This window comes from Lithobates pipiens, unplaced genomic scaffold (assembly GCF_037356315.1).
Source record: "Lithobates pipiens isolate NorthernLeopardFrog02 unplaced genomic scaffold, aLitPip1_a1.2 Scaffold_8, whole genome shotgun sequence".
In the NCBI taxonomy this organism is placed as follows: domain Eukaryota; kingdom Metazoa; phylum Chordata; class Amphibia; order Anura; family Ranidae; genus Lithobates; species Lithobates pipiens.
This window is the reverse complement of record NW_027507903.1, coordinates 544,951,826-544,977,014: the sequence shown is the minus strand read 5'-3', so window position 1 is coordinate 544,977,014 and position 25,189 is coordinate 544,951,826. Positions and strand designations below refer to the sequence as shown.

At 45.1% G+C, this 25,189-nt stretch overlaps 1 protein-coding gene across 1 annotated transcript in view; it reads right to left on the bottom strand.

The window, feature by feature from the left end:
- The window catches only part of DPYSL2 (dihydropyrimidinase like 2), a 166,363-nt gene extending 142,457 nt beyond the window's left edge, over positions 1 to 23,906 (bottom strand). The window contains exon 1 of the mRNA XM_077469770.1: positions 23,406 to 23,906. Coding sequence (XP_077325896.1) covers positions 23,406 to 23,690 — 285 coding nt within the window. The 5' untranslated portion in view covers positions 23,691 to 23,906. The remainder of the gene's footprint in view (positions 1 to 23,405) is intronic.
- Between the last annotated feature and the right edge of the window lie 1,283 nt (positions 23,907 to 25,189).

The window sequence follows — 25,189 nt, the reverse complement described above, 5'->3', positions numbered from 1 at the left end:
TGAGCCCAAACAGGGTTTTAATTATGAGTTTTTTGATGATATGATACAGAGAGTTCTGACTAAAATCCTTTTCCTCCCATCACCCCTTTTTGCAGTTTCAAGCGTATAGGGGTTTATTTATAGATGTATTCATAGCTGGCATTAGCAGGGATTTGCTACTCTGCTGTAATGTTCTAGGAACCACAAGTACCCCCTAAGCGTTCAGGGGGGCTATTTAATGAGTCAGGCTAAAAAGTGCCATGCAGTGCTTCAGCTAGTGTGTCTAGGGGACAGGAACCACACCGGAACAGAGATTCTTGCAGCTCTGCAGGGACAGGCCCAGAGGTGGTTCATGCCACGCCAGCTGGAGCCAGGAATGGTGGTGTGCAATAATGGCACAAACCTGCTGTCCACCCTTGTGCTTGGCACATGTCCTCAATTTGGTGGTGCAGCGTTTCGTAAATAGGTACCCTGGTTTGGAAGATCTGCTAAAGCAGGACAGAAGAGTCTTTAGCCATTTTAGGCGGTCATACACAGCCAGTGCTCGGTTGGCTGAAATTCAGCAGGAATTCCACCTGCCATTAAACCACCTGATTTGTGACATGCCCACCAGGTGGAACTCCACTTTGGCAATGCTGCAGCGGTTGCACATGTAGCAGAGGGCCGTCAACGAGTACTTGTGCGAGTATGGCACAACAACAGGCTCAGGCAGGCTCTGATTTTTTTCCCCACACCAATGGCTGCTCATAAAGAATGCATGTACTGTACTGTCACCATTTGAGGAGGCCACAAGCATGGTGAGCTGTGACAATGCATGCATCAGTGACAATCCCTGTTGTGTTCCTGCTGGAGCAGACTCTGCATGCCATTGTGGACAGGGCACTTGAGGCAGATTAGTGGGATGAAGAGGAGGACTTCCTTTCCTCTCAAGGCCCACTTTATGCAGACACCATTGTTCTTATGCCACAGAACACACAAGAAAAGAAAGGAGGGAGGAGGAGGATTTTGACAGTTTTTTGGAGGCACTGAAGCAGAGGAAGACATACGTCAAACAGCAAGAGATGGTTTTCCATCCCCAGAACCCTTGTGAGTAATGCGTGGCTGGGAGGAGGCAGTTCCATATACTATAATCCTCAGTGACCCAGAGGCGTCTGTTTCTCATGCCTCCACAAATTTGCGGTGCATGGGCTCCCTCATGTTTCAAAGCCTGCGAAAGGACCCAAGAATATGTCGCGTAAAGGGAAAGGCAACCCTCCTTGACCACCATTATAACGGTAAAGTCTCAGAACTTAGAGAGTGCAGAAGATGAAATCTCTTGAGGACACCTACTGGACTCTGGCTATGCTTGACTATGCTTTTTTCTATTTACCTTTTATTTTTATTATTAATAAACAAGTGTGATTTGATTGTACTTCTGTCTCAGTCTGTTTCATGGTTCCTGTCAATATATATATATATATATATATATATATATATATATATATATATATATATATACAGTATCTCACAAAAGTGAGTACACCCCTCATTTTTGTAAATATTTTATTATATCTTTTCATATTGCAACACTGAAGAAATTACACTTTGCTACAATGTAAAGTAGAGAGTGTACAGCTTGTATAAATGTAAATCTGCTGTCCCCTCAAAATAACTCAACACACAGCCATTAATGTCTAAATCGTGGCAACAAAAGTGAGTATACCCCTAAGTGAAAATGTCCAAAGTATCAATATTTTGTTTAGCTGCCATTATTTTCCAGCACTGTTTTAACCTTCTTGGGCACCAGAGCTTCACGGGTTGCCACTGGAGTCCTCTTCCACTCCTCCATGGTGACATCACGGAGCTGGTGGATGTTAAAGACCTTGTGCTTCTCCACCTTCAGTTTGAAGATGCCCCACAGATGCTCAATATGGTTTAGGTCTGGAGACATGCTTGGCCAGTCCATCACCTTTACCCTTAGCTTCTTTAGCAAGGCAGTGGGCAGTGTCTTTGAGGTGTGTTTAAGGTCATTATCATGTTGGAATACTGCCCTGCGGCCCAGTCTCTGAAGGGAGGGGATCATGCTTTGCTTCAGTATGTCACAGTCCATGTTGGCATTCATGGTTCCCCCAATGAACTGAAGCTCCCCAGTGCTGGCTGCTCCAGGCCATGACACTCCCACCACCCTGCTTGACTGTAGGCAAGACACACTTGTCTTTGTACTCCTCACCTTGTTGTCGCCACAGACACTTGCCACCATCTGAACCAAAAAGGTTTATCTTAGTCTCATCAGACCACGGGACATGGTTCTAGTAATCCATGTCCTTAGTCTGCTTTTCTTCAGCAAATAGTTTTCAGCTTTCTTATGCATCATCTTTAGAAGAGGCTTTCTTCTGGGAGGACCGTCATGCAGACCAATTTGGTGCAGTGTGTACGTATGGTCTGAGCACTGACAGGCTGACCCCTCACCTCTTCAACCTCTGCAACAATGCTGGCAGCACTCATACATCTATTTTCCAAAGACAACCTCTGGATATACCGTATATACTCGAGTATAAGCCGAGATTTTCAGCCTCTTTTTTGAGGCTGAAAGTGCCCCCTCGGCTTATACTCGAGTCACCGCTGTCTGACTGCTCGATCAGCGTATCGAGCAGACAGACGGCGGACATTAAAATTCAAAAGCCGCGCCTCCTTCTCCGCCTCCGCCTGTGATAGGCGGAACACTGAATTTCCCAGCAGTCAGTGTTCCGCCTATCACGGACATCCGCTCATTCTCATACTACGGACGAGTATGAGAGGATGTCCGTGATAGGCGGAACACAGGCTGCTGGGAAATTGAGTGTTCCGCCTATCACAGGCGGAGGCGGAGGCGCGGCTTTTGAATTGTAGAATGGCCGCCGAGAAGAGCGGCGATCCTGGAGCGGCGATCCATCGGCACGACACGGGACGGAGGAGGCACGGGACGGAGGAGGCTCGGGACGACGGCGGCTCGGGACGGAGGCTTGGGACACAGGTAGGCTGGACACACACACAAGGCTGCACGGACACACACACACACACACACACACACACACACACACACACACACACAGGGATGGATGGATGGATGGATGGATACACACACACACACACACACACACACACACACACAGGGATGGATGGATGGATGGATGGATACACACACACACACACACACACACACACACACACACACACGGATGGATGGATGGATGGATGGATACACACACACACACACACACACACAGGGATGGATGGATGGATGAATACACACACACACACACAGGGATGGATGGATGGATGGATGAATACACACACACACACACACACACACACAGGGATGGATGGATGGATGGATACACACACAGGGATGGATGGACGGACACACACACAGGGATGGATGGATGGATGGATGGATGGACACACACACAGGGATGGATGGACGGACACACACACAGGGATGGACGGACACACAGGGATGGACAGCCATGTCTCACCCTCGGCTTATACACGAGTCAATAAGTTTTCCAGTTTTTTGGGGGTAAATTGGGGGCCTCGGCTTATATTCGGGTCGGCCTATACTCGAGTATATACGGTAACGCTGAGCTGGGCATGTGCACTCAACTTCTTTAGCCGACCATGGCAAGGCCTGTTCTGGGTGAACCTGTCCTGTTAAACTGCTGTATGGTCTTGGCCACCATCCTGCAGCTCAGTTTCAGGGTCTTGGAAATCTTCTTATAGCCTAGACCATCTTTATGTAGAGCAACAATTTTTTTTTTTTCAGATCCTCAGAGAGTTCTTTGTCATGAGGTGCCATGTTGAACTTCCAGTGACCAGTATGAGAGAATGATAACACCAAATTTAACACAACTGCGCCCCATTCACTCCTGAGACCTTGTAACACCACCGCGTTCTTGACGGTCGAGAACTTTTGTGTGACCATGTGTATGCAAGGCAAGCTTGAGTGGAATTACATCTGAAAAACCATCCAAGTTTTTTCTGATGGAATTTCTGATCTTGTGTATTGGGCACTAGAATTCAATTTTTAGAAGATCAGAGTTATACTGTATAAAAGACCACAAAGAGGTGGAAAAATGAGCTATACAAAAACATAGTTAAAACATAAAAGAAAGTATTGATTTCCTTTACCATTACAGTGGTATATGTTTATGATCCTATATGGATTCAAAGCCTTGCATTACTCCTGATAGTCAGGATCTGCTTCAGATGTAGAAAATTCTGCAAATGCAGCTAAACAACTTATTCCAAAGGGTAGGTACAGTAGATAGTTTTAATGGGATGTGGAGATACCATAATTCATAGCAACCAATTAGACGTTGACTGTGAGCAATTTAGTGTAGTTAGAAATAATAAATGCATATCTGCTATTGGTATCTTTAGGTTATACATACAGTAACAGCTACAAATTATAATTCAGTCCCAAATATACCTGCTATATGCCATGCTATCCATCTTCACAAAGTAAACTATGAATAATCAAGCAAAGAAGTAAGGGAGTAAAACAAAAAAGGAAAAAAGGAATGAAGTATTCTGGTTAGAGAAGAACATTTATACAGGGGCCCAACCATCTGAGGTTTTCCTGGTGACTTTCTGCTTGATAGGGATCAGGATCCAACATAAAGGGCTCCTACAGTTCCAAAATAAAATGCATTATCTCTTCTCATCATTCATAGACAATGATGGTCATGTCATGCACCGATACAAACATTTTTTTATTTTTTTTTACATGTGAACCTTCCTTCCTCAGAATACTGGAAGAATGTTGCAAAAATAAAAAGACCACCAGGCCCATGTTAGTCCATGCATGGCAGGTAGAAGATAAATTTGACTTTATCTGAGATCTTTTATCACATTTACAAATTAGACGAAGAGGGCGAAGGAGTGGTACATGTGGGTTAAGCTTCCACTGGAGTAGGTAGAGTAAATCGTCATTGTAGATCATGTTTCTGCTGATATTATCTAGTTAACAATGTCCACTGAACTTGCTTACAAGAGCAGAGACAATGGATGATTTAGAGGGGGTAGTTGCAAGCTATCATTAGTCTTGGAGAGCTTGCAGACAGTCATTGGTCAGGGAGGTTGTGGACACTCAACAGTTGGGGGGTTTGTTAAGACTGGATTACAACTGCTCTTCAGTTTGGGGATTTGAGCATATAGTGTGGCTGCAAATGAATCTGGTTCAGCAGGAACCACTAAGCCATCTATTAATTGACTTCAGTATAACAGCCTGTCAGGTCTTTTTTTTTTTTGCCTGATCACTGCCAGTGGACATAGCCATCAGTAGTGATCATTATATTCTGCTGGTAGGAGGCTCCCCAGTGGTAGTACACAATAGCGCTGCGGGAGGGATTCCCCCATGAATACTGACTGTATTGATGTGGGAATCAAGCGATTTTCTTTCCTTCAAACAGGGGTTGAAATTTCACAACGTATGGCCTGCCTTAAAGCTAGCAGGTGGAATCATGGGTGTCTATCAGTTTAGTGGAAAGGTACCAAGTTGCCCAAAAGAGGGTGACATTGTGGGTATACAGTATCACAATTGCCAATGTTTGCTGTTAAGTAATAGGACATACTGTAGCTGGTCTTATTATATTACCACTTACCAGACTACCTGGAAACACTGAGAAATGTTTCTGTAAGCCCTTGTACACACGGTCGGACATTCTGACAGAAAATGTCCGATCGGACCGTGTTGTCGGATAATCCGACCATGTGTGGGCCCCATCGGACTGTTTCCGTCTGAATATCCAACCGACAACGTTTTAGAGCTGGGCTATAAAATTTTCCGACAACATGATCTGATCAGACTTTGTCTGATCATTTGTAGAGAATTCCGATTGGACAAAGTGGCACGCATGCTCAGGTCAATTTCCTAGACCAAAGCTATTGGCTACTAGCCTGAACGTAGTCCCATCGTAACGAAAAAACTTCATCACATTCGGAACGATCCGATTTTCCGTATGCAACACCGGTTTCGGATAAAATCCGTTGGACAAAATCCGACGGATTTTGTTGTCGGAATGTCCGACCGTGTGTACAAGGGCTTAGAGTAAAACTGTCCAGATGAAGAGAACTTTGTGGTTACAGGTTGCCATGTAAGAGGTGTTATCCTTTAAGGAACCATCTTCCTATCTTGGAAGGAATGTGTAGAGATATGTGCTCCTGGAACTCACTCAATACGGCCCATTCATGTCCCCCAAACATTCTTCTCCTTGCACAGGAAGGAATGTACACAATCAGGGGCGTTTTGTTTAATCACCACTGAGTTTTTTATTTTTTGCTAAACAAAAATGAAAAAAGACCAAATATTTTGAATAAAAAGTTTTCCTTCGTTTCTGTTATTACATTTTGCAAATAAGTAATTTTTCTTTGTCACTGGTGTGCGTTGATGAGGCTGCACTGATGGGCACGGATAGGCTGTGCTGGTGGGCATTAAAAGGCTGTACAGATGGGCACTGATGAGGCTGCACTGATGGTCACTGATTGATAGCATTGCCAGGTACTGATAGGCGGCACTGATGGGCACTGATGGTGGCACTGATAGGTCACACTGATGGGCACTGATGAGGAGACACAGATAGTTGGCACTGATGGGCAGTGATAGGCTACACTGTTGGGCCCTGATTGCCACTGAGGGGCTGCACTGATGATCAGTGCCCTGAAAACAATGTCCTGACAGGCTTTCCAGTTAACAGCTCACGTTTCCTCCCACAGACACAGTGTGGGAGGAAAGGAATGCTGATAACCTTCAATTCAACCCATTTTCCACATTTTGTCATGTTACAACCAAAAACAGGGATTTTATGTGATAAACCAACACAAAGTGGTACATAATTGTGAAGTAGAAGGAAAATGATAAATGGTTTTCAAATTTTTTTACAAATAAATATCTGAAAAATGTTCCGTGCATTTGTATTCAGACCTCCAATACTTTGTAGAACCCCCTTTCACTGCAATTACAGCTGCAAGTCTTTTTGGGGATGTCTCTACCAGCTTTGCACATCTAGAGAGTGAAATTTTGACCCATTCTTATTTGCAAAATAGCTCAAGCTCTGTCAGATTGGATGGCGAGCATCTGTGAACAGTCATTTTCAAGTCTTGTCACAGATTCTCAATTGGATTTCGGTCTGGACATTGACTGGACCATTCTAAGCCCTTGTACACATGGTCAGACATTCTGACAACAAAATCCGTCGGATTTTTTCAGACGGATTTTGTCCGAAACTGGTGTTGCATACACACGGTCGGACAAAGTTGATGGAAAATCCGATCGTTAGGAATGTGGTGACATTCGTTTGTTGCAACGGGACTACGTTGCGGCTAGTGGCCAATAGCTTTGGTCTCGTAATTTGATCTGAGCATGCGTGGCACTCTGTCCCATCGGAATTCTCTACAAACGATCGGAGAAAGTCTGATCGGATCATGTTGTCGGAAACTTTTATATCCAGCTCTCAAACTTTGTTGGTAGGACATTCCGACAGAAAACGTCCGATGGAGCCCACACACAGTCGGATTATCCGACAACAAGGTCCGATTGGACATTTTCCATCTGAATGTCCGACTGTGTGTACAAGGGCTAACATTCCATTATAGCTCTGGCTTTATGTTTAGGGTAATTGTCCTGCTGGAAGGTGAATCTCCGCCCCAGTCTCAAGTCTTTTGCAGACTCTAATGCCATGTACACATGGTCAGACAGAATCATTTTATTAGATATTCCTATCGTATATGGGCTTCAGCGGACTTTTTTTCCCGAAAATTCTGACAAATCTAGAAATAGAACATGTTTTAAATCGTTCTGACGGAATCAATTTCTATTGGGAAAACTGTTCGTCAACGCAAGGGCAGCTATTGGCTACTGGCTATTGAACTTCCTTATTCTAGTCCCATCGTATGTGTTGTACGTCACCGTGTTCTAAACAATCGGACTTTGGTGTGATCATGTGTAGGCAAGCCTGTTTCAGCGGAACTCCGTTGGAAAAAACTTTGAGTTTATTCTGATGGAAAAAACAGTTGTGTGTATGCGGCATAACAGATTTTTTTCTAATTCTGCGTACACAAGACCGGACTTTCCGGCAGAAAAGGTCAGACAGAATCATTCCGTTGGATATTCTGATCGTGTGTGTGCTTCATCTGACTTTTTTCTTCAAAAATTCAGACGTACCTAGAAATAGAACATGTTTCAAATCTGTCTGACGGAATTTCTATAGTGAAAACCGTTCCTCTGCATGCTGGTCCGATGGACCAAATATGATGCAAGGGCAGCTATTGGCTACTGGCTATTGAACTTCCTTTTCTAGTCCCATCATATGTCATCACGTTCAAAACAAACAGACTTTGGTCCATTCGTGTGTGGGTAAGTCTGTTCGGTCGCAAATCCGTCAGGAAGACCGCCAGACCTTTTCTGCCATAAAGTCCGGTCGTGTGTACGCAGCATAAGATTCCTCTGTATTTGGCTCTATCCATCTTCCCATCAACTCTGACCAGCTTCCCTTCCCTGCTGAAGAAAAGAATCCCCACAACATGATGCTGCCACCACCGTGTTTCATGGTGGGGATGGTATGTTCAGGGTGATGTGTGGTGTTAGTTTTTTCCGCCACTCATAGTATTTTGCTTTTAGGCCAAAAAGTAAAATTTTGGTCTCATCTGACCAAAACACCTTCTTTCACATTTGCTGTGTCCCCACAAGGCTTCTTGCAAACTGCAAACAGGACTTCGTATGGCTTTCTTTCAACAATTGCTTTCTTCTTGGCACTCTTCCAGAAAGGCCAGATTTGTGGAGAGCGCGACTAATAGTTGTTCTGTGGACAGATTCTCCCACCTGAGCTGTGGATCTCTGCAGCTCCTCCAGAGTTAACATGGCTGCTTCTCTTATTAATGCTCTCCTTGCCCGGCATGTCAGTTTAGGTGGGTGGCCATGTCTTGGTCGGTTTGCAGTTGTGCCATACTTCCATTTTCAGATGATGGATTGAACAGTGCTCCAAGAGATGTTCAATTCTTCTTGGGATATTTTTTATAACCTAACCCTGCTTTAAACTTCTCCACAACTTTATCCCTGACCTGTCTGGTGTGTTCCTTGGCCTTCATGATGCTGTTTGTTCACTTAGGTCCTCTCACAAACCTCTGAGGGTTTCACAGAACAGCTGTATTTATACTAAGATTTAATGACACACAGGTGGACTCTATTTACTAATTAGGTGACTTCTGATGGCAATTGGTCCCACTAGATTTTAGTTAGGGGTATCAGAGTTTTATCATTTTCATTACACTTTACAATTAGGTGCCACTTTGTGTTGGTCTATCACATAAAACCCCAATAAAATACATTTACATTTTTGGTTGTAACATGACAAAATGTGGAAAATTTCAAGGGGTAGGAATACTTTTTCAAGGCCCCCTATGATTGGACACAGCTGATACAGGGGCAGGTAACCATTAGCCCTTGTACACACGGTCGGAGAATCCATCGGAATGAGTCTTATCGGACCGTGTCATCAGATAATCCGACTATGTGTGGTATGCATCGGACTGATTCCGTCCGAATCTCCATCCGACCCAATTTTCCAACATGTTGGAAATATTTCTCGACCAACTGGGCCGGACGGACCTAATCCGATCATGTGTAGAGCATTTTCATCGGACCAAGTGCCACGCATGCTCAGATCAAATTCCTACATCAAAGCTATTGGCTACTAGCCTGAATGTAGTCCCATCGTAACGAAATTACGTCATCACGTTCTGAAAGATCGGATTTTTCGCCAACTTGGCCCGACCGTGTGTATGCAACAGTTTCGGACACAATCCGTCGGACTAAATCCGACGGGCAAAATCCGACGGATTTGGTTGGCAAAATCTCCGACCGTGTGTACGTGGGCTAAGGCAGGACAGGCAGCTGCCTAGGGCACCAGGACAGGAGGGGCGGTAAAATCCTTGCTGACGCAGTGACCCCGCAACGCTCGCTGCTATCACACACCCCGCTGCACTGAGCTGATTGGCGCTCTATTTCGGGATGCGGGATGACAATTCAAAAAATTAGCCTGGCCCGGGGATGATGATAAACAAGTGCTGGCGGAGCAGGGGGCGGAGTCTGTGTGGGCAGCTGCGGGAGGAGTGTCTTCTCCCCCAGGAACAATGACTGACTTGTAGTGTGGAGATCGAGAGCGGCTAGCTCCAACGCTCCACAGCCTCTGGCTGCCTGTCATAGTGACACAATGAGAAAGTGGAGAAAGCCAGCTTACACAGGAGTCAGGCTGTATCCTGTCTCCACTGTCCTTCTAACCCCTCCCTCAGTCCACTGCTTGTCCAGTCTGACACTCTGCCTCCCATTTGTGCCCGTCCACACACTAGCCACCCGCATGCAATGAACTTGCTCTGTAACGTGAGAGGAGTTTTGTGAGCAGCAGGGCGGAATTTTTCAAACAATAGCTGCCTGCTATCTGCCATAGCCCTGGGGGGCACCAGCCTGAATGGGAGAGCATAAATGGTGAGTGAGACTTCTATCCCCAGAATAACCCCCCTCTCTGTTCTCACCCCTTTGTGCTATACACCTTCTTCTTCCCCCTCCTCCTTTCTTTTTCTCTCTCCACCCCCCTCTTTTCCTCCCCCCTCCTCTACCTCATTCTCTCTCCCTCTCCCCCCAGGCTAGGGCCTAGTCTGTTCGTATACTACCCTGCCCTGTCCGTATACCACCCTGTCCTGTCCATATACCAACCTGTCCTGTCCGTATACCACTCTGTCCTGTCCATATACCACCCTAGCCTGTCTATTTACTACCCTAGCCTATTTACTACCATAGCCTATCCGTATACTACCCTGGCCTGTCCGTATACCACCCTGTCCTGTCTGTATAACCCCCTGTACTGTCTGTATAACACTCTATCCTGTACATATACCACCCTAGCCTAGCTATTTACTACCCTAGCCCATTTACTACCCTGGCCTGTCTGTATACCACCCTGGTCTGTTCGTATACCACCCTGGCCTGTCCGTATACCACCCTGGCCTGTCCGTATACCACCCTGGCCTTTCCGTATACTACCCTGGCCTGTTCATATACCACCCTGGCCTGTCCGTATACCACCCTGGCCTTTCCGTATACTACACAGGCCTGTTCATATACTACCCTAGCCTGTCCATATACTTGTAGACCATGGCTAGTGTGAGGAAGCGAGCCGGTGCTGTCACTATTTTTCTTCAGCCCAGGTCCAGAGGCGCAGGTGCGGGCCTGTGGACGATGGCTTAAGAAATAGTTGAAAGGTGCCATAAAAATCTGCAACCCAGCCACCTCCAGCAAATACATGGGCAGGGCAAAGTGGGTGGAGTCAGGGTGGAGCCAGGATTGCAAAATTAGGTTTCACCTAAGGTGTCAAATACCCTTGCACCAGCCCAGAGATGATCATATGGTAAAGGGTCACTGTGATTGGCCCTTTACCCTGATCTGTGATCCGAGCATGCCCAAGCGTGCCCGATGCGCACTGCAGGAGGTGCATGGGGGTCGGGATTCCTGGGAGGAACGTCTATGGATGACCACACTGCAGCTATCTTTTGGCTATAGAGTGGTCGGCAAGTGGTTAAAGTGGTTGCAAAGGGGCACACCCCCTTCCACACAGGAAAAGAGCTGAAGCCATCAACCTGCTGGAGGTCCTTCCTCTGTTACCTTTTTTCTCTTGATGTCAGAAAAACTTGTCAGAAGTGATTCATGCTAATAGCAGAGGAATGAAGTAGCATACAAAAGTGATGCTCTGTGCTCTTAACTGAGACAAGTACACACTAAAGAGGGATATACTTTGTTCATTTTTCATGCCTAAGGTTTACAACCACTTTAACTTAATGTCCAATAACTAAAACAGGAAGTGAAAGGAAATCCCTCTAAAAAGAGGAAATCTCTGGTAGTCACCAGGGTCACCAGAACTAGTGTCCCCTTTGGAAGATTTCCCCTATGTTCCTGTTCTGGTAACAATGCAAAATTTGGAGATCTATTTTACTTTTACTCTCTGTAATAATGATAAAGAAGACAAATAGAAAGGGTGAAACTCCCTTTTGGGGACACAGACAGTCTCCACTCTAATCTATTTTTGTTTTTTAAATGATTACCTTTTGTTATATTTTAAGGTTTTGTATTGTGTTTATAAATAATATTTTATTTTTATGGTATCATATTATATTTTATGGTACTAAATGTGGTAGAGTGGATGATTTTTGCAAAGCATCATGGCTGCAACATATGCTGTGATGAAAAAGGAGCTCATAAACTATGTCATCAGATTCTTGTATCACTCGCCAAATTTTAACTTCTTTAGGTGGGTTTTTTTTGTTTTGTTTTTATGACTTTCAGATCTGTTGTGGTTAAAAATAGCTTAGCACTGCATTATAGAAAAAGCATGTGTTTCTGCATAAAGCTACCTACAAAAATGAAACACAATCCGCGTACACACGATCAGATTTTCCGATGAGAAATGTGCCATGATAGGCTGTTGGCGGAAAATCCGACTGTTTGTACGCTCAATTGGACAATTGTTGTCGAATTTTCCACGGACAAATGTTGGACGGCAGGTTTTAAAATTTTCCGTGGACAAATGTCTTTTGTCAGATTTTCTGAGCGTGTGTACACAAGTCCATCGGACAAAAGTTCAAAGTGCAAACACACATACTCGGAAGCAAGGACTAGCCAGAAGCGGTCGGTCTTGTAAACTAGCATTCGTAATGGAGAATTAACATTCGTGACGCTGCAAATTATGAAATCTCAAACTGGAGCGCACATTCTCTTCTTCTTTAGTGAGATAATAATGAAGCTGCTTTGCTGGTGATACTGATGGAGTTATTGCAAACACATTTTCAAAGGCTTTCTTTTTCTAGTGATATCAAGAATAATATTATTATCCTTTTTTTATTTTATTTTTTTTTGAGCAAGTTACCACCATTATCCCGTAGTTTTTAAGATCAAAGATGCAACTATGTTGGTGTCCCTTGTCAATTTTACATTGTATTTTTTTAAATGTAACTGCCTACTCAAACTGTCATTTGAAGTAAAACACATAGCCAAGTATTATTCTACACAATTTTTTTATTGTGCATTAAAATAAAGAAAACAAATAAAATTAGACATGCTATCTGCCAATAAAACTTAACCAAAAAGTGCATTTCAGTCATCCAAAAATATAGAAAATATGACAAATTATTATTATTCAACCAAAAAATAAAATAAAAGCCTCATGCATTTGTCCTGCTTCTTAATATAGGTGATCAACATTGCCAAGAGTTGGTGAAAGCAGGTGTCTGTCATCTGGAGAATTCCAAAAAACATCTGGATTATTCTCCTGGAGCTCCCGCAGCAAAGGCATAATACATAATTGGTCAGGATTAATAAAGCAACCAATTTTTGGTCCAAAAATTTTGGTCCTCCTCCTGTTCCTGGACTGGACTTGGGTCAAAGCAATAACTCCAAGGCCAATAATAAATAACACGTTGTTTCATCTGATTCAGAAAAATGTCTGGTTTACGAACGCTCGTTCAGAAACAAACTGAAAAGCGCTAAATGAAAAGTGCGAAATGAAAAGCGCGAATCAACACCAAACTTCTACTAACACAAAATTAGCAGAAGGAGTCCAAAGGCGGTGGTAAAGAGCTGAAAAAACACATAGTACAGCACTACGTTCGTGTTTGTTGGCCGATAATTCCTTGCCGTTTGCATGCAAGACAAAATCCAGGCACACGCCTTCGGACAAAAGACTGAGGTTTTGTTTGCGGAGAATCCAATCGTGTGTACGAGGCTTAAGGGTACTGCTGCTATGTATAAGCCAAGCTCATTTTGCAAGAAAAAAATCCACAGCCAAATATGTTCTGTCAGAGTACTTTGTCCAAAACACTACATACAGCTATAGGGAATTTCCCAGGCCTGTAATTTAAAGGATTTGTACATTTTCAATGTCGCCGATTTGATCATCACTAATGACAAAATAGGCACTCAGTTGGGATAAAGTTGTCATGCAATTACAGTAAGTGCCTCAACAAACACCCTAATGGCAAGACCACCACATGTCCTTCTACATCATACTTATCAACTGTTGTGGAATATAATGTACAACATTTTAAATGCATTGCAGGGGTCAGGAGTATCATGTACAAAGTATTGTGAAGGTTGTGTCCCAAGCTGTGTCTTGGAATCACAGAGTAAAGCTTGTTGAGTTTGAATATAACTACCTCTGCCCAGCAGCCTTGCCCTGTTATGTTTTGCACTGTGTTTATCCATATGCAAATATGTGACTGTTCATTCATATGCAAATCATTCCCCTACTCCAAGGCCAATTGGCACATTGCTCAGTCTGTGCTTGTGTGTGACTGGAGCTAAGGCAGCAGTGAGAAGAGGAAGCATTGAAGCTGCTGAGAAGGAGCCGAGATGTTGTGCACCCACAATATCCACACTGTGCACCTGCACAGACAATGTGGGTACTAAAAGTATCTAACCATTTAGGAATAGTGGTGGGGGTGGGTCTATTACTAATCTTACTTACATCATAACATGTGCCATATTTTCACCCAGTGACCAGCAATAAAGGGCACAATTTTACTGACCACTGCACTGTACACAGTACTGAATCCTACATGACACCTGCACTGCATTTACCACATTGTACATTATACTTCTGACCCCTGCATTGCATTCATAATATTGTACCTTATATTCCTGACCCTTGCACTGTCTATTGCCATACTATACATTATACTCCTCTCCTCTGTAGTGTATATGCTATATCGGGGGTCAGCAACCCATAGATCTCGATCTACCAGTAGATAGCGGCCAGGTAACTGGTAGATCGCAGTCTGGGCCATCCCAGAGCACCAAACAGAGTGCAATGCAGAGTGACTACTTGTAAAGTTGGAGCTGTAGTAGGGAGCAAGAAGCACATATGCTGATGCCTCCTCTGTAGTGCTGGCTCCTGTCCCATGTGGAGTGATACCAACTGCACTCCACCTCTTATCCCAGCTAGCGGCCTCCAGAGTGGTGGCAGCAGCAGGAATCTCTTCAGGTCAGTGTAAAGCAATAAACTGGGCATAATAGTATAGGGCTGCTTTCATGCTGATGTGCTGCTGTTTACCCATACCTCACTATATATACTATGTTGAACATATAGTCCTGACTCCTCCACTGTATGCATTATGTTGTACATTATACTCCTCCTGACCACCACACAGCATTTACTATGTTTTATGGCACTGCGTTAACTTAACTGAGAATTGCGCAGTTGTGCACTAAAGTGCATACATTAAATTTACCGTATTTATTGGCGTATAACACGCACCTTTTTCCCCTTAAAATCAGGGGAAAATCGTGGGTGTGTGTTATACGCTGATCCCCCGCCGATTGTGAGCCTCTCGGCCATTCTTGGCGACTTTCCGGCCGCTCTCAGAGTGCTTTCACACTGGGGCACTGCTCTGGCCTGGGCATAAAAAAAGCCCTGCAAACAACTTCTTTGACATGCTTTAGGAGCGGTGTATACACCACTCCTAAAGCGCCACTGCTCACTGAAATCAATAGGCAGCACCTGGAAAGCGCTTTTAACCCTTCATTCAGCTGCTAGCGGGGGTTAAAAGCACACCACTAGCCAAAAAGCCCCTAAAAACGATCGTAAAGTGCCGCTAAAACTAGCAGCGCTTTACCGCCGACGCCCCCGTTCTGCCAGTGTGAAACGTCTCTGACTGACACTTTTGACACTTTGTGGGAACCAGTGACATTAATACAGCGATCAGTGCTAAAAATATACACTGTCACTGTACTAATGACACTTGCTGGGAAGTAATCTAGTGCGATCAAAGGGTTAAATGTGTGCCTAACCGTGTTTGTGTGTGTACTGTGAGGTGCTTTCACTAAGGGATGTGTTGGTTTTAATTCCCTGCTTTGCATGGAAACAAAAACCAGCAGATCCCTGCTGACAGAACAGAGCTCTGTATTATTTACGCAGACAGAGTTGTGTCCTGCCTTCCTCCTCACCGATCAGCGGGTGCCGGCGGTCATCCATTGGCTGGCACCCACTGATCGGCTTGTGCTGTGACTAACTACGCACGGGCACCGTACTCGGAAGAGTAGATTCACGTATGTGTAGCAGATTCTGCACAGCTGGCCCACACTGCAGCAGCAAAGCTACAGTGTGCTCTTGGCAAGCGGTTTCATATGTAGCTTACATGAGATTTTAGTGACGGAGTTCAGATTTACTGTAATGCTAAGTGTAGCTCTCAGGAGAGTGTATGCCTGTCTTCTCTGAACTCCTGATTGTCTAGGCCCTGAATTACTAGCCTCTGACTCACATCCAGCTCTTCATGGAGGCACTTGTCCATTCTGAATACAACCCAGGTGACGCAGCTGTATTTAATTATGTGATGAATAGAGGAACATGGCAGGCAGTAAAGGCAAGTTCTCAGTAAGAGTTCACAGCAAACTGTCTACGACCCCAAACTGGGCCATGTGGCAAGAAAGCATTAAAGCATATTCTTGATATAAAGGGGACCCAGAATTTCAGCAGTCCTGGTACAAGGTCAGCTAGCATGAAGTGCGAAGATGCCAAACTGCAACCCCCCCCCCCCACAAAGTGTGAGCTCTCCCACCCCCCCAAAAAAAAATTGAGCACTAATTCCCCCCCCCCTCCCCCATCATAGATTAATAAATACCCTTTGCTAGCCAAAATCTTGCCCAAACTAAAATTCAACCTCCTAGCACAAAACCACCCCCCCCCTTGCTGAATTCCCCCCTCCCAGCACCAATCTTTGACTCCTCCATCCTCTCTTTTAACCAAATCCCCCCCTCCTCACACAAATCCGCTACCACTCCAACCTCCCCTATGAGCACAAATTCTCCTCCCTCCAAATCCCCCCTACCAGTACAAATCCACTTGTCTAGCAATAATTCCTCTGGCCCAAATTACCCCTTTTTCACAAATCTTCACCCAAAAATCATCCCCTTCTAGCCACCCCCTCCAATACCCCCCAGAACAAATCCTCCCTCCTCCAAATTTCCCCTCCTAGCACCATTCCCTCAACCCTCCCCCCCCCCCAATTCCCTCTCCCAGCACAAATCCAACCCCCCCAACACAAACCCCCATCCTCCCACATCCCCTCTCAGCACAAATACCCCAAAATCAGCCCCCGGCACAAATCCTCCCCCCAGATCCCCTCTTCAAGCAGAAATCCCCCCCCCCCCCCCCCACCAATCCCTAGCACTAATCAATTTCCTTTCCACCTTCTAACACATTATCTCCAACACAAAAGGAGGGTTGAGGAGGAGCTTAGTGTAAGCTTCTATCAGCTTTGACTTTTGCCACTTTTGACAGGCAGTTGGTGGGAAAAGATGATAGCTGATACAGTTGTGGGGGATCACCCAACAGGAATAGTGGGGCACATGCCCTGGGTGCCCGACACTAGCAAAGCCACTGGCTGTCAGATCAGGACTTTGTAAGGTTTGTTTACCTGTCCCCAATCATTTTCTGCTGCCAGGGCAGGAGCAGTCTAGAGAGGAGACAAGGAGCGGGTAAACAAACCCTACAGAGTTCCGATATGACAGTGTTCTTGTGTTAACTTCTGTATCCAGGAGTGCTAGAGAGCACACCCTGCCCCTCCTGCCAGCTCTCTCCTCCTCCTGATTTGCTTTGCCACTTCCACAAGCTGACAGGCATAGTGACAGCTGCATGATTATTCCTGTCAAATTTGCTAAATTGACAGGAGTAGTCATGCAGCTGTCACTATGCCTGTCAGCTTGTAGTGGCAAGAAAACTCCCCACACAGCCACCCTTCTTGCCACTCCTTGTCCCGGCCCTGCCAATTAGAGGCCTACTACAGCATGCATTTACCACTGTCTGCTAGGTCTAATTTTTTAGACTGTTGCAGAATATTTTCTAGCAGTAAATACCTGAAAAAAAATGTTTTCTCCATGCCAGGCTAGTAACTTAATTTTCTCAATGCTGCATACCTCGCTTGGCCTTCAATTCTATTGTGTCCATTTGCTTTAGGAATTTAAAGTGTGTCTTGTCTAAACCCAAAAAACAAAATGTATCTATTTTGCAGCTTACCAATACTTAAAGAGGAAGTAAACCCTGATGGGTTTACTTCCTCTTTGATTTCCCTGCAAAGGTAAAGCATAATGGATTACTATGCATCGCATAGTAGTCCATTATGTGTCACTTACCTGACACAGGAGCCAGCGAAGTCACCGCTGTCCCCTGTAGTTCCGAGCGTCCATCTTCTTGATGGGTCTCCGTGGGTCTCGCTGATCCGGCGCTGTGATTCACCGGAGCAGCAATCATGTCACTCCCGTGCATGCGCATGGGAGCCAACACGCGCCGCTGTCTACGGCGCATGTGCCGTAGACAGCGGTGCCTGTCTTCAGGTAAATATCTCCTAAACCTTATAGGTTTAGGAGATATTTCTTGGACCTACAGGTAAGCCTTAATCTAGGCTTACCCGTAGGTCAAAGTGGTTTGTAAGGCCGCGTACACACGGGCAGACTGTATGGCCTACTTAGTCCGCCGAAACACATTTCAGCGGACAGTCGCTCGTGTGTGGGCTTCAGCTGACTTTTCAGCGTGCAGTCTGGCGTACTAAGTATTTTGGAATTTCCGTAATTCTGTCCGTCATACTTTGGTTTCAGCGAGCAATCCGCTCGTGAGTAGGCTAGTTCGACGGACTAAGAATGGCGCATGCTCAGAAAGGATTTACACGGCGGAAGGGTGCATTGCTGTGTATTGGACTTCCTGTTTCTAGTCCCGTCGTACGTGCTGTACACGTCATCGCGCAAGCTTTCGACGGACTGTTTGTTCATCCGTGTGTGGTCAAGTCCATTCATTCGAAAGTATGACGGACTGTCCGTCGGATTGTATGACGGACTAAGTAGGCCATACAGTCCGCCCGTGTGTACGCGGCTTTAGGGTTTACAACCACTTTAAATGTTGTGGCTGCATTAGTTTTTTGTTTTTATTTTTTCCCTCTTTATTTTCATCTGGTGATCTGGCCAGTAATACACTTCCTAACTTCACGTGGCCCCTCTCTCTGTGGAACAGAATTAGAGACAGCCTTGAATATCAGCACTGTCTGGATAGGGTAGTCTTGGATAGACTAGTAAAGTTGATGGACATCACCCACTTCAGCCCCGAAAGGATTTACCCCCTTAATGACCAGCCCATTTTTTGAGATAGGGCACTGCATCACTTTAACTGACAATTGCGCGGTCGTGCAACGTTGTACCCAAACACAATTAATGTCCCTTTTTACCCACAAATAGAGCTTTCCTTTGATGGTATTTGATCACCTCTGCGGTTTTCATTTTTTGCGCTATAAACAAAAAAAAAAGCAACAATTTAAAAAAAAAAACATTTTTTTACTTTCTGCTATAATACATATCCAAAAAAAATATATAAAAAAAGGATTCATCAGTTTAGGCCGATATATTCTTCTACATATTTTTGGTGTAAAAAATCGCAATAGGCGTATATTGATTGGTCTGCGCAAAAGTTATCGCGTCTACAAACTATGGGATAGATTTAGGGACTTTTATTTATTTTTTGTTGTTTTTACTGGTAATGGCAGTGATCTGCGATTTTTAGCAAGACTGTGACATTGCAGCGGACATGTGCAGAGCTCCTAACACTACTCTGCAAAATCCCTAGCTGAACTGGGGACATGGACAGAGGGTGGAGATAGAGAACAGCAGGATCAACCAGGTTTTTTTTTGCAGAGTATAGAAAACAAATCTCATGTGAGTATGAACAGCATGTAATACACCATTTATTGATAGGTTTTTATGATATGAGGTTTAGTGGCACTTCAAGTTCCAAGAACAAACCTAAGCACAAAAAGCATGATTTCTGATTTCAGCTGCATGCATAGGATGATGTCATACTAATTATAAAGAAGGTCTACGGATAATTAAAAAGCAACATTTAAAGCGTTTCTTACTCCAACACTTCATATTCTTGATATGTGTCTGCTGTACCATGATGTTTGTATGAGAAAGTATCCTGTTCTCTTTGTATTGCTTCCTTTGTGTGAAATCCCTGGTCTTCCTTGCAGTCCCTATGCTTTCCGAATACAAACTGACTACACTAATGCCCTGTACATGCGGTCGGACTTTCCGACGGAAAACGTGCGATCGGATCGCGTTGTTGGAAAATCCAATCGTGTGTGGGCTCCATCGGAATTTCCGACACACAAAGTTTGAGAGCTGGATCTAAAATTTTCCGACAACAAAATCCGATTGTTTAAATTCTGTTCAAATTACGAGATGAAATCTATTAGCTACTGGCCTCTTTATAGTCCCGTCGTACGTCACCTCGTTCTGAACGATCAGATTTTCCATCAACTTTGTGCAACCGTGTGTATGCAAGACAAGTTTGGGCCAAAATCCGTCTGAAAAAATCAGACGGATTTTGTCGTTGGAATGTCTGACCGTGTGTACAGGGCATAAGACCCCTTTCACACTGGAGGCGTTTTTTTCAGGTGTTTTAGCATTAAAAATAGCGCCTGAAAAAAAGCCTCATCTGCCATACTAGTGTGAAAGCACGGGTTCCTTCACACTGGGGCGCTGTGCTGGCAGGACATCAAAAAAAGTCCTACAAGCAGCTTCTTTGAGGTGCTTTAGGAGCGGTGTATACACCGCTCCTAAAGCGCCCCTGCCCATTGAAATCAATGGGCAGCGTTGCCGGAGCTCCTGCAAAGCGCCTCAGCAGTGGCAATTTGTGGGCGCTTTTAACTCATTATTTGGCCACTAGCGGGGGTTAAAAATGCCCTGCTAAAGCCCAAAAAGCACAGCAAAAACGTCAGTAAAGCTTTACCGCCGATGCCCAGGCACTGGCAGTGTGAAAGGGCTTTAAGCATGACTGCATACCGTGGTCAGGTCTCTAGCTATGCTGGGAACCCAGCCTGCTCTCTTCCAATGAGCTTGTCCTGACACACCTGCACTGCACAGCAATTCACTGGGAAGCTCAGTATGCCACTGCTTCTCCTTCCCCCAACTCTTATGCAGCTGAGAACAGAGAGAATGTGATCACTTATAAGGTAATCATTTACAATCACTTTAAAAAGAGAAGAACATTTTTTTTTAGGAATTATACTTACCTTGGTGGATACAGCATCGGTCCGATGCTGCATCTGTCCCCAGCGCCTCTGTACTGAGAACTGAGTGATCAAACACCACCGATCGCTCAGTTTTCAGAGCTCCCCGAGCGGAGAGTTGCAGACTGTCAGTCACAGCTCTCTGCTCTGCCACCTCCTTGCTCACTGGAGGGCTGTGGAGCGCCGGGTGCGGCCGGCTCAGGGTTTCAGCAGCTCGCCGAGAGCCTGAGCCGGGTGTCAGTCCAGGCACCTGGCGGATCCAAACTTTATTGTCCTGATGATACAGACCCTGGACCAACTTCTCTAACATCAGTAGAGAGCGGACTTCAGCCTGCTCTCTGCTGAAAATGGATCACAGGAGTGCACTCCTGAATGAACTATGATCCATAGGAGAAGTACAGCCAAACAAGCTTTGGCTACACTTTCCTTTAAGACTTTCTTCAAGAACAGAAGGAAATATACTAAATTGATTGCACTGTAGAACTACAAAAAGAACAAACAGGGAAGGAGCAAGCACCTAGTGCAGGGGTGCCCAACCAGTGGCCTGGGGGCCACATGTGGCCCGCGGAGCCTTCTGATGTGGCCCGCAACCTCCTGCTTTGGGATAGCAGGTTCTCAAGCCCAGATCGTGAGCTGCCGACCCGCCATCCCAAAGCATCAATGTTTTAAATTAACCCAGCGGTAGAGGAAGCAAGCGGCTGTGGAAGGAGCAGATGCTTCCTGTATAGCGCCGGCTCCTGTCCCAAGCGGAGCGATACCAAATGCATTCTGCCTGGGACAGCAACAGCCGGCGATACCTGAATGGAAGACTGTTATTAAAGGTAAGTTTATTACTAAAACAGTGTATATATGGGCATATCTGTTCTGCAGTGGTTACTGGGCTGCTTTCAAACTGATCCGCAGGTGCAGCGCATTGCACCTTCTGGTTACCTTCACTGAGTCACAGACTTCTCTTATTATCTGCGGGTTTGGTGCGCTTTCAGAAAGTGAACCACACCTGCAGGATATAATAGACATCAATGGCAAAGTGCAGCTAACCTGCAGGAAAGCCGCAGGTGCACTGCACTGCACTGCACCCGCAGTACAGGTAAACTGCTACACATCAGTGTGAAAGCAGCCTTAGGCCCCTTTCACATGATTGGTTCAACCCACGCGGACCCTCCATTCACCTCTATAGAGTGGCAGATGTAAATGGACTTGTGTCCATTTGCACCCACCTACCTCCAATCCGATCCACTAAAAAAAAAAAAAAAAACAGAAGGGGATCCGTCCCCTTACATCTAGTTGGACCGGATAGGGGGGCCCACAGAGTAGACTGGGCTGTGTCCATGTCCGCTCTGCATATACAGAGTGGACACGGATCTGTCTTCTGTCCGCTCCACTTATTGTGGCCAGTTACCAAAGTCGCTTAAGTGGCCCTCGCTCTTCAAGAGGTTGGGCACCCCTGACCTAGTGCATTACCAAAAATTTATTGGAAAGATGTCAAATCGATATAAATGATTACTCACAAAAGTACAAGTAGGAGCGTGTGAACCAGAATATGCCATGTAGTGCAGGATACGGGTGCTTGGATGACACCCCACTATACTGCCAAACTGATGTGTTTCGGGGGGCGCATCCCCTTCCTCAGAGCTAAGAATAAAAGGAAAACCAAAAACCTTCCCATTGTTGATATGGTAGGACCATCCCACAAGCCCAAAAGTTTTAAGCCAGGCTTCCACAGAGTCTGCTAAAATGAAACTTTAGGTAAAGTAATAAAAGCAACAGAGAAAACACACATTAGATAGCGATACAAGCAATGACATATGGAGGTAAGGTTATTTCTTACTCCAACTGTTGACTAATTATAAATATTCACATTATTTTACTTTATTTTGTAATATTATATTATTATTATTTTGTAATATTATACATTATTATACTATATTTTGTATTAAATATATACTTTTCTGCAGTTTATAAAATGCACAGCTTGTTTGAGCAGAAACTGCATGTCATCCTGGTTGTAGAGGGTGGGGTCCATATGGCTGGCATTACCAGTACAGGTGAAAAGTGGCATGATGTAGAAGGCAATGCAGTTATAAGAACAGTCAGCTGTATGGAAGGATGAGACTGACAGTCCTGATCTTTGCCAATTGCCAAATGGACTTAAAGACACAAAGGACATTTTCATCGTTTTTCATGGAACACATGCGTGTGGCAAGAAGGCTATAAAATAAATTTTCACCCTAGCCATGCTGCCAAGGTGCCCCCCCCCCCCCCCCAAGGAGTCACCTCCTCCACTTCATATTCATAGAAGTCATCATCACATCACCCACCTTGTCATTGAGGTACTGAAGGGCTTCCTTGCCAGAAGAACACTTGATCTCAATCTTCCTCCCATCAGAGGGGGTTACATCCTTCTGCTGGCTAATAATTTTCCCATTGCCTTTCCCTGACAGAGAGCCAAAATTGATGGTCTTATTTTCAGAAGAACCTTCTACTGGACAGAACATCCCACAGAATTTCTGCCTGGGCTTGGGACTCCCAGATCCCATGTTCTTGAAGAAAGCTGGGACCTCCTCCCCCTCATTCTGCCGGCCAGGTTGCCTCTTGTCAGTCATCCTGAACCCCCTTTGAAGGATGGAGCAGTTTTTCTTTTTGAAGGCTAAAGCTAAATGCTGAGAGGGTAGGACAATGATGAGGTGGGTGGAGAAGGCACTGCAGGTTTGGAGGCGAACAATAGGACTGACTACTGCTCCCACATTGCTGAGTCCTCCGCTCACTGCCACTGGAGAATGGGCTTGGATCTCCTCTCTACAGCCAAGTGCACTGCCTGCTCTTCAACTTAGCAGAATTAAGGAGCTGGGAGGGATGAGGAGTGTGGGCGGGAGGGGTTCTGCAGCAGAAAGGCAAGGAGATCCGGAAGTGATGCGAACAGGCAGATAGATTGGGGAAGGAATAGAGCTGCAAGGTGTAGGTTTTGGCTACCTAGGCATGGGCGATCAGTAGGTCAATCAATGGTGATGGGTGTGATCAGGGAGCAGCTTGGTGGCTGTATGACAGATGAGCCTACCTTCTCTATTATGCAGAGCATGCTTCCCTTCCATGCAGGTTTAAAGATCCAAAGGATCATGGATGGCAGGAGTGATGTGGTGCATGCAGAGGCTGTGGCGGAGTCTAGGGTTGGAACAATAGAAGATGGACAATCATGGACTATGCGCAGCCAGGCAGGAGCCAGCGGATGGGCGCTGTCCCTTCAGTACCATCCAGCCGGCAGAGGCTGCAGAGGAAATATGGGACCCGACTGGAGGCAGCGCCCATTAATAGCATTAATAATCCCTGCTGTGTGTAGGGGAGCATCTGATCACACACCCTTCTTTACCCCGATGCCATCAGCAGGATATCACAGTCATATATGACAGATAATTCATGGGTGAGGGTGGCAGAAAGTATTTATATAAAGGGCTACATCTGATCACACACCCTTCTTTACCCCGATGCCATCAACAGGATATCACAGTCATATGACAGATAATTCATGGGTGAGGGTGGCAGAAAGTATTTATATAAAGGGCTACATCTGATCACACACCCTTCTTTACCCCGATGCCATCAGCAGGATATCACAGTCATATATGACAGATAATTTATGGGTGAGGGTGGCAGAAAGTATTTATATAAAGGGCTACATCTGATCACACACCCTTCTTTACCCCGATGCCATCAGCAGGATATCACAGTCATATATGACAGATAATTCATGGGTGAGGGTGGCAGAAAGTATTTATATAAAGGGGTACATCTGATCATACACCCTTCTTTACCCCATGCCATCAGCAGGATATCATATTCTTATATGACAGATAATTCATGGGTGAGGGTGGCAGAAAGCATTTATATAAAGGGGTACATCTGATCACACACCCTTCTTTACCCCGATGCCATCAGCAGGATATATTCATATATGACAGATAATTCATGGGTGAGGGTGGCAGAAAGTATTTATATAAAGGGGTACATCTGATCACACCCCCTTCTTTACCCCGATGCCATCAGCAGGATATCATATTCATATATGACAGATAATTCATGGGTAAGGGTGGCAGAAAGTATTTACATA